We start from the raw sequence: 13215 nt of genomic DNA, 5'->3' as shown, positions 1-13215 counted from the left end.
GTTTTGGTCCTTTATCAGAAAAGACTTACTAAATGTAGTCATTAAAATGCTAGAAGATAAGTAAAACCATTTCTAAGTTCCAAAAGTAAAAGAGAAATAGCTGTTTTTCTTACTGCAAAATATTTATATCTCTAACATTTGAATTATGCAAAAAAGCACATAAAGAAAAATATATATGAAAACAAACCGTATCTTCCAAATGTTGTAGTTGGGAAAATGTAAGTACCTGTAGTATATAGGAGAAGTAGATGATTCTGAAAGTCTTCTTGTAGCAATCTTCTTGTTTTATTGGCTACAGATCTTTTTTTGGGGGGGCGGTAATTAGTATTTTGCAATTTCATTACGTGACTAAAGCAGAACTTATAAGACATAGATTTTGTGAACTTTTGATTACTTACTTGAACTGTTAGCCACAATTATACATATTTTATGTATTTTATATGGTCACATGTCATCATTTATGGACATTGGCAAATTATTTCTGATTTGGCAGGGAGAATCTGAAAATGTCATCATAGTCATCTATTATAACTTTTTTCCTTCCAAATTTATATGATGCCTTATTTAATTTGAACATCAAGTACTTCTCTTCCTTTCTGTCTACTGTTTTGAAAGGCAAAATTATTCATATTTGTCAACTCACTTTCTTTTCAACATAGGCCAGTAGTTTCTTGGTAGGTTTTATAATATCTGTAAGGTAGCCATTTATTAGTACATTGCTTCTTAGCACTGCTGTCTTGAAGGTGATTTTTATTTTATTTTTTACATATAATTTCTTTCACTGTTAAGATTTTATCTTGATGCCTCTTTAAAAAAAAAATTTAGTGAATCACAATTCATTATACATATTTTGGGGGTTCAACGTTGAGATATGTTGATCAAATCAATATTACTGGCATATATATTGTTACAAATCATACTTATTCTTTATGCCCCTTGTCCAATCTCTCCTCATCCCCCTCTCCCTCCCTGCTCCCACCTCTAATTTCCCTAGATTTCTTCTCTCCTTCTGAAAGAGTAATTGTTACTCTGTTGATTTGTTGCCTAGATGATCTGTCCAATGCTGAGAGATGTGTTCAGGTCCCCCAATATTATCATAGAGCAGATACTTCTTCTGTCACTCTGGAATGGGCTTTGTGGAGAGAGACATCCTTTTCTTTTCTTTGGTCTCTGCTGGTGACTCTCCTTGTGTAAATGTACTCCAGTGGCTGGCTGGTGGACCTTCTGCATGGTGATTGTGGCATCTAGCCACTTTTGCAGCAGCCATGCTTATTGTGGTGGCTGTGATGGGCCACCCACATTGAGGTGATGTTTTTGGCATGCTCCTTGGTGCTGGTGGTGTATCTGGTTGTGGGAGCGGGGGGGTCTGGTCCCTGGCTCCATGCCTCAGGTCCCTGGGTGGCCCCTGAGGCATTGGTGGTGTGCCTCGTTGTGTGTGTGGGGGGTCCAGTCCCCAGCTTCATGCCTCGGGTCCCCAGGCAGGCCCCGAGGCACTGGTGGTGTGCCTGGGCAGGAACTAATTTTTTGTTCTTTGCTTACTTCTAAAATGGGGAAACTTCCTGTTGGGACCAGTACTTGAGCTCTGTGGTTGAGCTAAATTGGTGCTTTGCTGCTGCTTCCCTAGGGAAAGCTTTTTGTGCAGCTCAGTTGACTTTATAGGTACTTATGGCTCTCCAGAGACCTGGTGCACCTGTGTTGTGTAGAAACTCTCATCTGGGACTGAGTCTTTTTATCAAATGGCACCCCGTGCAGTTCTTTATTCCTGACCAGTCTCCTCTGAGTGGTCCTATGCTGATTGGGGTGCAGATCAGCTGTCATTGCTGTGCCCCAATGTTCCCTGGTGGGCCTGTCTCCCCCACCGCCCATGCTCCAAACACTTCCCATGGGACGGGCCGTGCTCCAGTCCCTTGTGATGACTCACCAGCCTCTGAGTGGCTCCTTTTTTTCAGTTGTTGTGGCTCCTCACTCCTATGTGGGTCCACAGGAACCTTATTAGTGGTCTTGCTGGCCTAGGGGCCACCAAGGCCCTCTTCTCCCCTGCCTCCTCTGAGCAACTTTATCTGAAGGGCACAGTTGCGGATTTTGCAGGCTCCTGCTCCATGCACACAGCAGCTCCAGCCTTAACGTGGCTGCAGCATGAAACGATTGGAGCGGTTTTTTCTTTCTCTCATCTTGGCTTCTCCCACTTTCATGCACTCTGTAGGTCTCTTCTCCTCTTCCCCTGAGCTCTAGTGGCCCCAGCTTGGCTGTTGTTGCTTTTTAATAGTTGTAAATTGGTTGATATGTGGGAGAGAGTGACACTGGGGACCCTCTATTCCACCATCTTGACTGGAAGTCAATGCCTCCTAAAGAAACTTAGAATATTTCCTTTCGCCATCCCACCTCTCCAAATGTGTAACCATCCTCAAATATAAATGTATATTCTTACTGTAAAATGATTCCACAGTTCTAATGATTTGATAATATGGTTATTAATTATGGGATTATATTTAAAAGACTGATTCTAGTTCTTGTTTTTTAAATGCCTCTAAAGAAGGTTTGCTGCTCTTCTGTATTTGTTGCTTTAGGGAGAGATTGACTTCTGATAATTTTAAATAGCCATTTTATTAAATGTAGATAAACTTTTTTTTTTTTAAAGGAGATATTTGTTGTCTTATCAGAGTCCTGAATTTGCAGCTGTGTCAGTTAATATTGCCTATTCAGTTTATGATTGCCACTTCGGATTTGACATCACAAGTTTTCACCTGTTACTTGGAGAGTCAGGGGATTTCCACAAAAGATTGTTCTTGGAGGCAGTTCATTGGCTAGGCAGAAATCCTAAATTGCAAGTCCATTCCCATGGTTAGTCAATTAAGGTACTTCCAGCTGAGAGATGTTGAAGGCTGGCGAATACCGATTTCAGTTGTTATCCAAGTCTGTTGAGCATCCTGTCATTTGATCCTTAGCAGGTGTCAGTGCAGTCCTCTTGCAGTCTCCTGACTCCAGTTTAAAGCCTTGGTCTTAATTACTTCATTTTCTTTCACAATTTGGAGAGTGCAGAATTTAGTATAAACAAGTGTTCAAGGCATAGTGGTTATTGTAACAGTAGTCTAAAAAGTTTTATTATGAATTAAAATCTTGAAAGGCATTCTAGTTTAAAACATAGAGATAAAAAGCTTTCCTTTTTAAAACTTGTTCATAAAAGTCATGTTGCTTAAGCATTTATCAGAGTTCATGAACTTTAGGTTAATTAAAATATGTTAACTATTTTCTCAGTTTGTGGCATTTTCTTTTTATCACATACCTGGATAATTACTGGTAATTTAAAATGCCTTAACGTACTGTCAATATTTAAGTATATGTTATAGAAATAATTAAATTACAATTAACTCTTGAATTTTCTTGCCAATGTCAGGAGGAATATAATGGATATGGGGAAAAACAGCCATAAATCAATTTTAATTTCAGATTTCATATGAAAATTTTCATAGCAGATTTACTTTTATAAATATTCTTTATATAAGGAAAATATAAAACTGTTGAAATGTTTGAGGATTGTGAGCTAAATGACATCTAGTGAAGGTGGTAAGAAACATACCTGTAGGATAGAGAAAATAAACTAGGGATTAAAAGTTTTCTGTCAATAGGGAGTTGACTATAATGAGATTACCTTTGATGAATGAGTTTGATGTTTCACAAGGTTTATTTAATGTATTTTCTTTGTGTGTCCTTACTGAAAAATTATGTTTATCTCTAAGTAACAGTTTTAAGATATAATTAGAATATAATAAATTTCGTTTTTTCTTTTTCTTTCATTTTCTTTTTCTTCTTTTTTTTAGGGTATGAGTATTATAGAACAATTAGACCCTGTATCGTTTAGCAATTACTTGAAGAAATACCATAATACTATATGTGGAAGACATCCCATTGGGGTGTTATTAAATGTGAGTATCTTTAAGAAGCCTTGACTTTTAATATTTGATCCTGTGATGTTTCAAAATATCTTAATTGTTATCTTTGTGATACATATGATCATTGGTTTTACATATATATTTTACATGTAGATTTTCTTTCTAGTAACTTTAACATAATTTGGATTTTCATTTGATTTCTTGAATGAAATTATTTATTACTGGAATATAGGTCAGTACTTTCTGTTAAATACAGAAAGTTATTTAGAATAGAGACCCATATTTTCTCCTGACTCTGTTAACTTCAATATACTTTTTACAAGTATAAACTAAAGTCACCTTTCAGGAGATATATTCTTTATTAATTTTTTGGTTTTACTTAGTGTTCTAGACTATGAAAAATAAATTGTAGATCTACCTCTTGAACTTTAGATGTTCATAATTTAATAAAGCAAGACAGATGACATGTATTTTTCTTTAAAACAAAAGTAATACTGTTTATTTTATTTAAGGAGTGTAAGAGGCAGAAATTTTGGTTAGCTGGATTTTAAAAAGAGATATAACATTGATTTTTTCCCCTAATAAGTAAAGTAGTATAAATTTCCTGAAAGAAAAATGTGACACTGTTTAAAAAAAAGTGTATACTGAGAAATGAGAGGAGGAAGTAATAATGGGTCCATTTGTTTGGAGAGGCAGAGAAATAATGGGGAAGGTAATGTAGTCCAGAATAGTCCAGCCTTGAAGTACGGATTTATTTTAGTAAGATTCGAAAGATAGTATATTGTGGATTTTTAGGAAGTTTTTCGCTTAAGCAGTATTGATTGAAATTAAAACCTGTCAAGGGCTTAAATTAATTTCTGAAATTTAAGCTAGAATAAACTGCAATAATTTCCTAAAGCTGGAATTGAATCAAATAAAATTTTTATAAAATAAATAATGAACTAATCCACAATTAAAGTAAAAATCCTAGCGTACCTCTTAGATCTGGAACTTAATTTATATACATTTCAAGTTTATTCGAGACAGGCAAAGAAAAGACTCCAACGTACTAAGACAGAAGTGGCTAGGATTTGGTTTAGAGAATAGAGAAAAATATATTGTGGTTGAAAAAATATTGGCCTTATTAATTACAGGGAGAGATAGGGTGGATGACTGATATTTAATTATCAAGAAGCTAGATGAGAATAAGTTCTTTGAGATAACGAAATAAGGAATTTTCTCTTTTTTCTGTTTAATATGAGGCAGCAAGAGAAATCGAGAAAAAAGAGAAAAGTGAAAGAGATCTAGGCTTCACCTGTGAAGTGGACAAAGTCAGACCACCAGCATATTCAAAGAGTGCTCACTTTTTATCTGATGTCTCTCATAATCAATTTTTTCTTTTTCTAGGCTATCACAGAGCTCCAGAAGAATGGAATGAATATGAGCTTTTCCTTTTTGAATTATGCCCAGTCAAGCCAGTGTAGAAACTGGCAAGACAGTTCAGTGAGTTATGCAGCTGGAGCACTCACAGTCCACTGAAGCTCTGAATCCTCAGGGATGCCACCTGCACATACTCATACTCTTTCCGGGGTCCCAGTCTGGCCTTTACCAAGATACTGGTCCTGGTTTGGGGGATTCTGAAACCTCAAACTTATAGAACTTTCTTCTCTTTTCTAGTAGGTGTAGTCCTTCCTTAATTTCAACTCATTAAAAAATGCTTTATAGTTTAGGGCAGTGGAAGGAAGGCTGGCATCAAAATATTTTGATCAAAAAAGATGACAATATAAAGGCCCAATTGCGGCAGTTTTTTGAAAGTAACTTGTAAAGCATTTACCATATCCTAAATTTGCACTCTTTGCAGACTTGTGCACATATATTCCGCTTTCAGAATAGTTTTGCAAATTGTACACAAACAAACAAGGGTGGAAGCTTTTTAATAAAGAAATTGCATTTATAAATGATCTGTATTTGCAGACTTGTGCACATATATTCCGCTTTCAGAATAGTTTTGCAAATTGTACACAAACAAAAAAGGGTGGAAGCTTTTTAATAAAGAAATTGCATTTATAAATGATCTGTATTAGAGTATAATAAATCTCCAGTTAGTCAATTACTACCCATGTTGTACAACAGATACCTTCTATTTTAGTTGCTAATAAAGGGCTACACAACTCAAAATAGTCTGATTTAAACTTATTGCTCTGTGGTATATATGAAAATTGTTTTTTATTAATTTCATCTCAGAATTTTTGTTAAAAATGGTAAACCTCAGCTCTTATGTAAAAATATATTAGGACGTATTTTATATTTTACATGTTAATGTGTTTTTTTAATCACAGAAATTAGAATCATAATTTTAAAGTTAACTTTTAAAATTATGTGCAGTTTGCCTTTTTGTTTGTGACATCCCTTTGTGTCATTACTATATTATAACAGAATATAAATTCAAGATTGGTAAAAGGACATAGATATAATCCTTCACTTCAAAGGTTATGTTTGATAGTCTGCAAATGAGGAAACATTGAAGAGTTGTTCTTAGTGTTTTTAAAATCATTGCAGACCATACACGGCTACACTTTTTCAGTGCTTTAAGCATTTTGACTGTTTTACTTGAATTTTTACCAAGAAATCATTAACAATAACAACAACAACAAAAACACTGGATTTTCTTATAGTTCTATACTTTTTGTCATGATTTTTGGTGCGGCTCTTCCAACTAAAATAATGGTATGGTGTTGTATTACTTTTTTTCTTTAGCATAGACCAATTCTAGTCACTTTGGCAAAAAAAAAAAAAGTAATTCATTTAGTTAATTATTTGACTACCATGCATGTACTGAATTATACCTGTTTTAACCTAACACTAGGTATCTCCGTTACATTGGAGAGTGTTTATATCTTCAATGTTATACCAGAGCAGCACAATTTTTAGATGCCTTGCACCAATTTTATTTGAAAATATGTTTCTTACTTATTAAATATTAACTTTCTGTACTCAAGAATGAGATAAAATAATGTTACCTTTTTGGTTCAAAATTATCCACCTATATATGTGGAAATTATACTCTTACACATTAGTGATTTACTTCTTAGCATTTAGTACTATAAATATTTGTAGTACTACAGAAGTACTTTTGTAATACAACAAATATTTATTCTTAGTTTAATAGAGATAATGAAAATTTCAAAATTGACTGCAGAGTGAATTTTTAAAATAATGTTTTCTGAGTATAAAACTAATATATGATTATTACAGAAAATTTGGAAAATACTGAGAAGTATAAAGAGAACAAATTATCTGCAATCTCACTACACAGAGATAATAACACTGTTAATATTTTTCTGAATTTCCTTTCAGTCTTTGTCTATGCTATTTATATGTATGAGTGTGTATATATGTGTTTGTGTGCGTGTATGTAATAACAAAATTGAGATTATACTGATCATATAGTGATGTACCTGTTTTTTATAACCTAACTTCATTTCATAAGTATTTCCCCATGTCTTTGAAAATGTGATTCTTTAAAAATGGCTGCCTAATATTCTATTATATTAATATACCATAATTTAACCATAGTTCTCTTTGGATATTAGGTTGTTTCTTATCTTTCACATCTATAAATAATAGTGGAATGGACATTATTGTATGTAAAATTTGAACTCTATATTAGATTCATTCTTTAGGATATATTTATGGAAAAGGAATAAGTGGTTTAGACAGTGAGAACTTTTTAGGCTCTTTAAAATATTGCCAAATTACCCTTCAGAAGTATTGTACTGAATTAGCAATGTGTGAGTATCCATCATATTGCTGCTTCACCAGTATCATTATTTTTTCTAATCTTTGACAATTTGTTAAGCAAATAATTGGTTGTTTCTTTGATCATTCTAATAAGAGTTGCTTTACAATTAATCATTTTTTGTCTTTCTGTAATTTTATAGTTGATTGATTAAAATAAGTACAAGAGGTTTGCCTAGGTTGGTGGACTGTAGTCCTAGGAATATGTTTACTGCACTTTTAAAACTCTCAGATATTTCAGCATCACTCCACCCTTTCCTAGAATATGAACACGTCTTTCATATCGGGTCGTGAAGTAGTAAAGAGTTCCAAACTGATAGTTGAGTTTGGGTTCTAGTTATGTCTCTGCCACTAATTAGTTCTCTGAACTTACCTATTTCATGTCATATTGAAACTTTCTCACCTGTAAAATATGGAGGTGATCTCTTAAGTGCTTTCTAGTTTCAAACTTTGGTGTTATGACTTTATTTTTCAGAGATTCTGGTGTCTCTTATGTTAAATAGCTACGTGATTGAATTAGATTAGAGGTTATCTTTTGATTTCAACTCTACATGTGAAACAAAAGTATTGTTATTTAATACAAAAGGGAAATTAATTTGCATTATTTAATGCAGTTAATATCAAGTTGTTGGACTTAAAGCTTTCCTTCTTCAAGTGCCTTTAAAAGTGTTCTGTATTTGGAATCTAAAATGTAAAAGAAATTATTACGTAGTTCTATATAGTTGCTTCTTTTTAATATATACTTTTGAGTTATTTTTAGCAACTTTGTTTTACCATAGAGTACACAAAGCAGCATAATCGTGGATTCTTCACTATTCCACTAGTGAGTCCTTCAGAGATGTTAAGATTAGCTCATTGAACAGGTAAGTAAGTGCTGGATTTTTGGAAAAATAACTACCATCTTGCTTCTCTATTATTTTATTTAAGAAATAAAATATTTATTTAGAAAGGACATATATTCAGAATGAAAGTAACTTAATTTGAATAACTTTAACTTGATGAAAAAAGTACTACACTGTTATTTTCTCACTTATTCTAGATCACTGAAAAATTCATCTAATAATAGTATCAGTCTGTAGACCGGCATTTGGGAAGTACTGTGATACAGTTGCTGAAAGACCTCACATAGTTACAAAACTGTTATTGACTAGGACATATAACAGACCATGTGCAAGCTGCTATTCAGACTAAAACTTACGTTATTGTGTTAAGTTCTGAGTGCCATGTATTAAGGACTTGATGGAACGTAGAGAGGTAGCCAGAATGATGAACGTTGTGAATAGTAAGGAGAGTGGGATGTGGTCAAAGAAAATTTGAGTGACTGCTATATGTAAGAAGGAATAGAATTGTTCTTTGCTGTTCTAGGTGGAAAAACTAGGAGTAAGAAATGAAAGTTTCTGGTTCCATATTTAATAATCAGTATGAGAATTTCTATTCATGAAAATTGGCTTTGTCTTCATAAAATCATTAGAAGTATTCAAACGAAAGCTAGATCAGTGATTCTTAAAGTAGGATCCCTGGAGTGTCAGTATCCGTATCACCTGAGGATATTATTTTATAATATATGTATGTTTTATTATGGATCACCAAGCTGGAAAAAAGCTAATGGACTTAGTAATGGAACTTATTTCATTTGTGTAAAACTGTTAAATTATTTTTAAATCAAAGTTGATTTTGATCATTTAACACTAACTTTAAAGAGATGATTGTTGCTTAATAGTGGTGAGACACTGGTTACTGGTGGAACCTTAGAATAATTAATTACCTCGTTTTAATTAAAACATTTAAATATAAGGCAAAGTTCCATTTTTTAAAATAAATTTAAGTTTGTCTTTGAATATGTGACTTCACTTTCTTAAACAGAGGTGCTTTTTCAATCTAAAAGAGAACCATATAAGTAGCAGAAAAGGGTATTGAGGGACTGTGCTCTTTTTATACTGATTAGTGTCAACTTATTAGAAGGGAAACCTGGAGCAGCTGGCAGGTAAGATGTTTTCCCTGCCCACTTTCTCTTCTGCTATCCCCATCACATACCTGCACATACGACTGAGTGACGTGGCATACTGTCGTCAATGACCATGTTATATGTTTTGTAAAAGCTCCCTCAGGTAATGCAGTTACTGGGACCTCTACCTCTTTAAAAGTCACTATTGTGAAGGGATTTTGTTTACCTGCCCAGTCTTTATGAGTTCATTAGTACTAATAGAAGAACTTTAGAGTTTCAAATTTGTGATTTATTCTAGGATTCTCTGGTGATTCCAGAGTGGTTCGCACCTAGAATATATCACATTTACTACTGTGTGGTGTGGTGTGTGTGTGTGTGTGTGTTTGTGCGCGTTTAATTCTAATGCGAGGTTTTGGCCATCCCCCTATAAAAATAATGGAAAGAATTAAAAAAGCCAATTTTTTTCTGATTTTGAAAGCCATAATACAGTTGGTTTTTCATTATAAATTGTAAATTATGTTCAAATGCATATTTTATACTGCAAAGTAAGGTTTGTAACGTTATTAGATGTAGTCCCATCCCCCCCCCATTATCCTAATGAAACCAAAGAGAATATAAATACCATTATTAAAAAGCTATCAAAGGCCAAGTGTCTTCAACTATAAGCAGGACCTGAGGTCTGATCTTTAAATCTGCCAATGTAAAGTTTTGAAAAATATTTTAATTTTATCACCATGATGTTCTGAATGTGATGTTACATACACTTAAGTAAAAAGTACTAAAACGAGATGAAAACAAAAGAAAATTAGATCATATTGACTAAGTATTGTGAGTTTTTAAAAATTGAAGACTGTTGAATTAGATTTAATAAAGGTATTTTTAACTTAACTATTTTATAAATGGACTTCTTTCTGATAATTGTTTTTTCCATTAAAATTTTTTTCACTTGAATCTAGCACATAATAGACACTCAGTTGGTGTTTGTTCCATTTCAGTGAGTTGAATTTTGGAGCAAGGAGAACAAAAGACAGGCTTTTCACCTGAAATTTTTTTTTTCTTTTTGGCTGCTGGCGGGTAGGGGGATCCAAACTCTTGACCTTGGTGTTAAAACACTGTGCTCTAATCAAGTGAGCTAACTGGCCAGCCCCATGTGAAATGTTTCCTAAGGGCCAGGAAAGCATAAACTTTTAATTAATTAATTAATTTATTTATTTCCTTTTTGTCTTTTTTACTGACCGGTCACGGGATCGCAACCCTCGGTGTCGCGCCCGTATCGGGGACCGGCAACGGAATCGCAACCCTCAGTGTTGCGCCCGCACCACGCTCAGCCAGTGAGCGGGAACCGGTCTCCACATGGGATCCGAACCCTCGGCGGGAGCGCCACCCCGCTCCCAAGCAGCGCACTCTCCATTGCACCACCGGGCCGGCCCAAGCATAAACTTTTTAATTGGAAGTACCTTATAATTGGCCTTTTCTATTTTCAGTTTTTAATTGTGGAAATCATCCTCCTCACTAATTTCAAAAGACGGTAAAATTTGATATTCCTGTGCTCTCTATACATAATGTCAAATGAAACAAATGGTAATGTAGGTGATTTGGTAAATTTGAAACCATTGGCCCATGATATCTAGTTCATATTTAGCAGTATCCTATGGTGTTTAGCATTATTAAAAGGTGTTGCAAAATTTTTAAAAGTTAATTCTAATGTACTTTAGCTGCATGCACAATGACATGTGCAGCCAGCTCTCAAGTGGAAAAACACTGTGGAGTGTTAGAAGCACTGGACTGGAATCTATTTTCAGCTTTGCCAGTGAGTTGCTACTGATTTGCTGCAACAAATTACTGCTCCTTTCTAGAGCAGAGTTTATTTCTTTATTAATGTGACTTAGAATTGGATAACATGACTTCTAAGGGCCTTTCCACCTTTGACTTTTTGAGACAAGAACGAAGGCATCTTATTTAATATATTACACTTTCAAATTTTACTTTTTTGTTTTATTTTTAAAAATTTATTTATTATTATTTTTTACATTCTAAGATATTGTGGAGCAGTTGGGGGAGGGGGGGAAGCAAAAGGGAAGGGGTATAGGTTGCCGGGGGGAGGAAGGTGGCAACCTCCTCATACTGGCTGGGGAGCCCTGGACACTTACAGCAGCTACTTGGTGGTCGTTGGTTGTCACTGAGCTGGATGCAGACATTAGAGTTGCAAACTGAGGCCTTCGGCCCTCCACCCCAACCCCAGCTCAGGAGCCTGGGGTGCTTCCTGCAGTGGCAGCTAGGTGGATGTTGCTGGGCTGGATGTGAACATGGGGGGTGGGGAGTGCTGTGGCTGATGCCCTTGGTGGCCCACTCTTTCAAATTTTAATATCTGATTTACAGCTGTTTTTTCCCTCAATCTCAACTATAAGGTCAGACACTATTACCTTAACTTGCTGATAGAGTACCTGAGGCACATACAAATTACATGACTTTCTTCAGTTTGTATAGCTAATTAGTATAAGAGCTAGAACAAGAATTCAGTTCTTCTGATTTTCAGTCCTGTGTATTTCTTTTCTTTTTTTTGGCAGCTGGCTGGTACAGGGATTGAATCCTGGACCATGGTGTTATTAGCACCATGCTGTAACCAACTGAACTAACTGGCCAGTCAGTCCTGTGTATTTCAAATGCTGTATCATATCATTCTGCATTTTGTTTTTGCTGCTGACTGTTTGAGATATCCTATTGAATTAAAAAAGTATTGGGGTTTTGCAACTTCAATTAAGAGCAGAATCATTTATGAAATGTCTATTTTGGCTAATTCAGATAAAACAAATTTCTCTTTTGTAGGCTCGAATACTCCTAATAACTCTGTAGACTTCTATTTTCTCTGCCAGAAGTTTTACTTTAAGACCTCAAAATTCTAATCTGTTGATTATTACATCATTAAAATGCACTGTTTCTGTGTAATGGGACAATGACAAAAATGAAGTTTGAGTCATTTGGTATGTGAGTATTACTGATGGTGAGACTTTGTAGCAGATACTTGACTCTCACCATTCCAGTCGGTGCATGAAGTGTCCTGTGAGCACCTGCGACTCTGCCTTGCATTTTTTTGATGCACACTGGGCAGGTAGGAAGTGCTGGTAAGATAATGCCCTGGGAGCAGCCCTCAGCCAGTGGTGGATGGGAGTTGGAGGATAATTGTTCCAGCTCCTTCATCCTCCTTGTGATACCCTGGCACATGTTTTATACTGTCTCCTAGAGTTCCCAGTGGGACTGCACCTTATTGCTCACAGCAGGAAACTGTTAAGTATGTGTTCTTTATTTTCTTCCTCCTCTTTTCTGTGTCACTTCTTTTTTTTATTTAAAATTTTTATTTATTATTAGCATATTCATTCCTACACATCATGATATTTCTTTATGCCCTTTGCCAGACCTATCACTTCCCAAGCCCCCTCCTACCCTCCCCCCATCTCTAGCATCCTTAGGTTTGTTCTCTCCTTGAAAGTTCAGCTTATTGTTGTAGTCTTTTCCTTCCTTCCTTCCTTCCTTCCTTCCTTCCTTCCTTCCTTCCTTCCTTCCTTCCTTCCTTCCTTCCTTCCTTCCTTCCTTCCTTCCTTCCTT

At 35.1% G+C, this 13215-nt stretch overlaps 1 protein-coding gene across 1 annotated transcript in view; it reads left to right on the top strand.

Annotated features, from left to right (window-relative positions):
* Window positions 1–5827, top strand: part of MEMO1 (mediator of cell motility 1) — a 135811-nt gene extending 129984 nt beyond the window's left edge. Inside the window, exons 8-9 of the mRNA XM_008583356.1 lie at window positions 3819–3923; window positions 5277–5827. Of these exons, the coding sequence (XP_008581578.1) occupies window positions 3819–3923; window positions 5277–5408 (237 nt within the window). The 3' untranslated portion in view covers window positions 5409–5827. The remainder of the gene's footprint in view (window positions 1–3818; window positions 3924–5276) is intronic.
* Window positions 5828–13215: the final 7388 nt, after the last annotated feature.

Source organism: Galeopterus variegatus, unplaced genomic scaffold (assembly GCF_000696425.1).
Source record: "Galeopterus variegatus unplaced genomic scaffold, G_variegatus-3.0.2 Scaffold2894, whole genome shotgun sequence".
Classification (NCBI taxonomy): domain Eukaryota; kingdom Metazoa; phylum Chordata; class Mammalia; order Dermoptera; family Cynocephalidae; genus Galeopterus; species Galeopterus variegatus.
The sequence above is the reverse complement of the archived record's forward strand: the minus strand, read 5'-3'. Positions and strand labels throughout refer to the sequence as shown.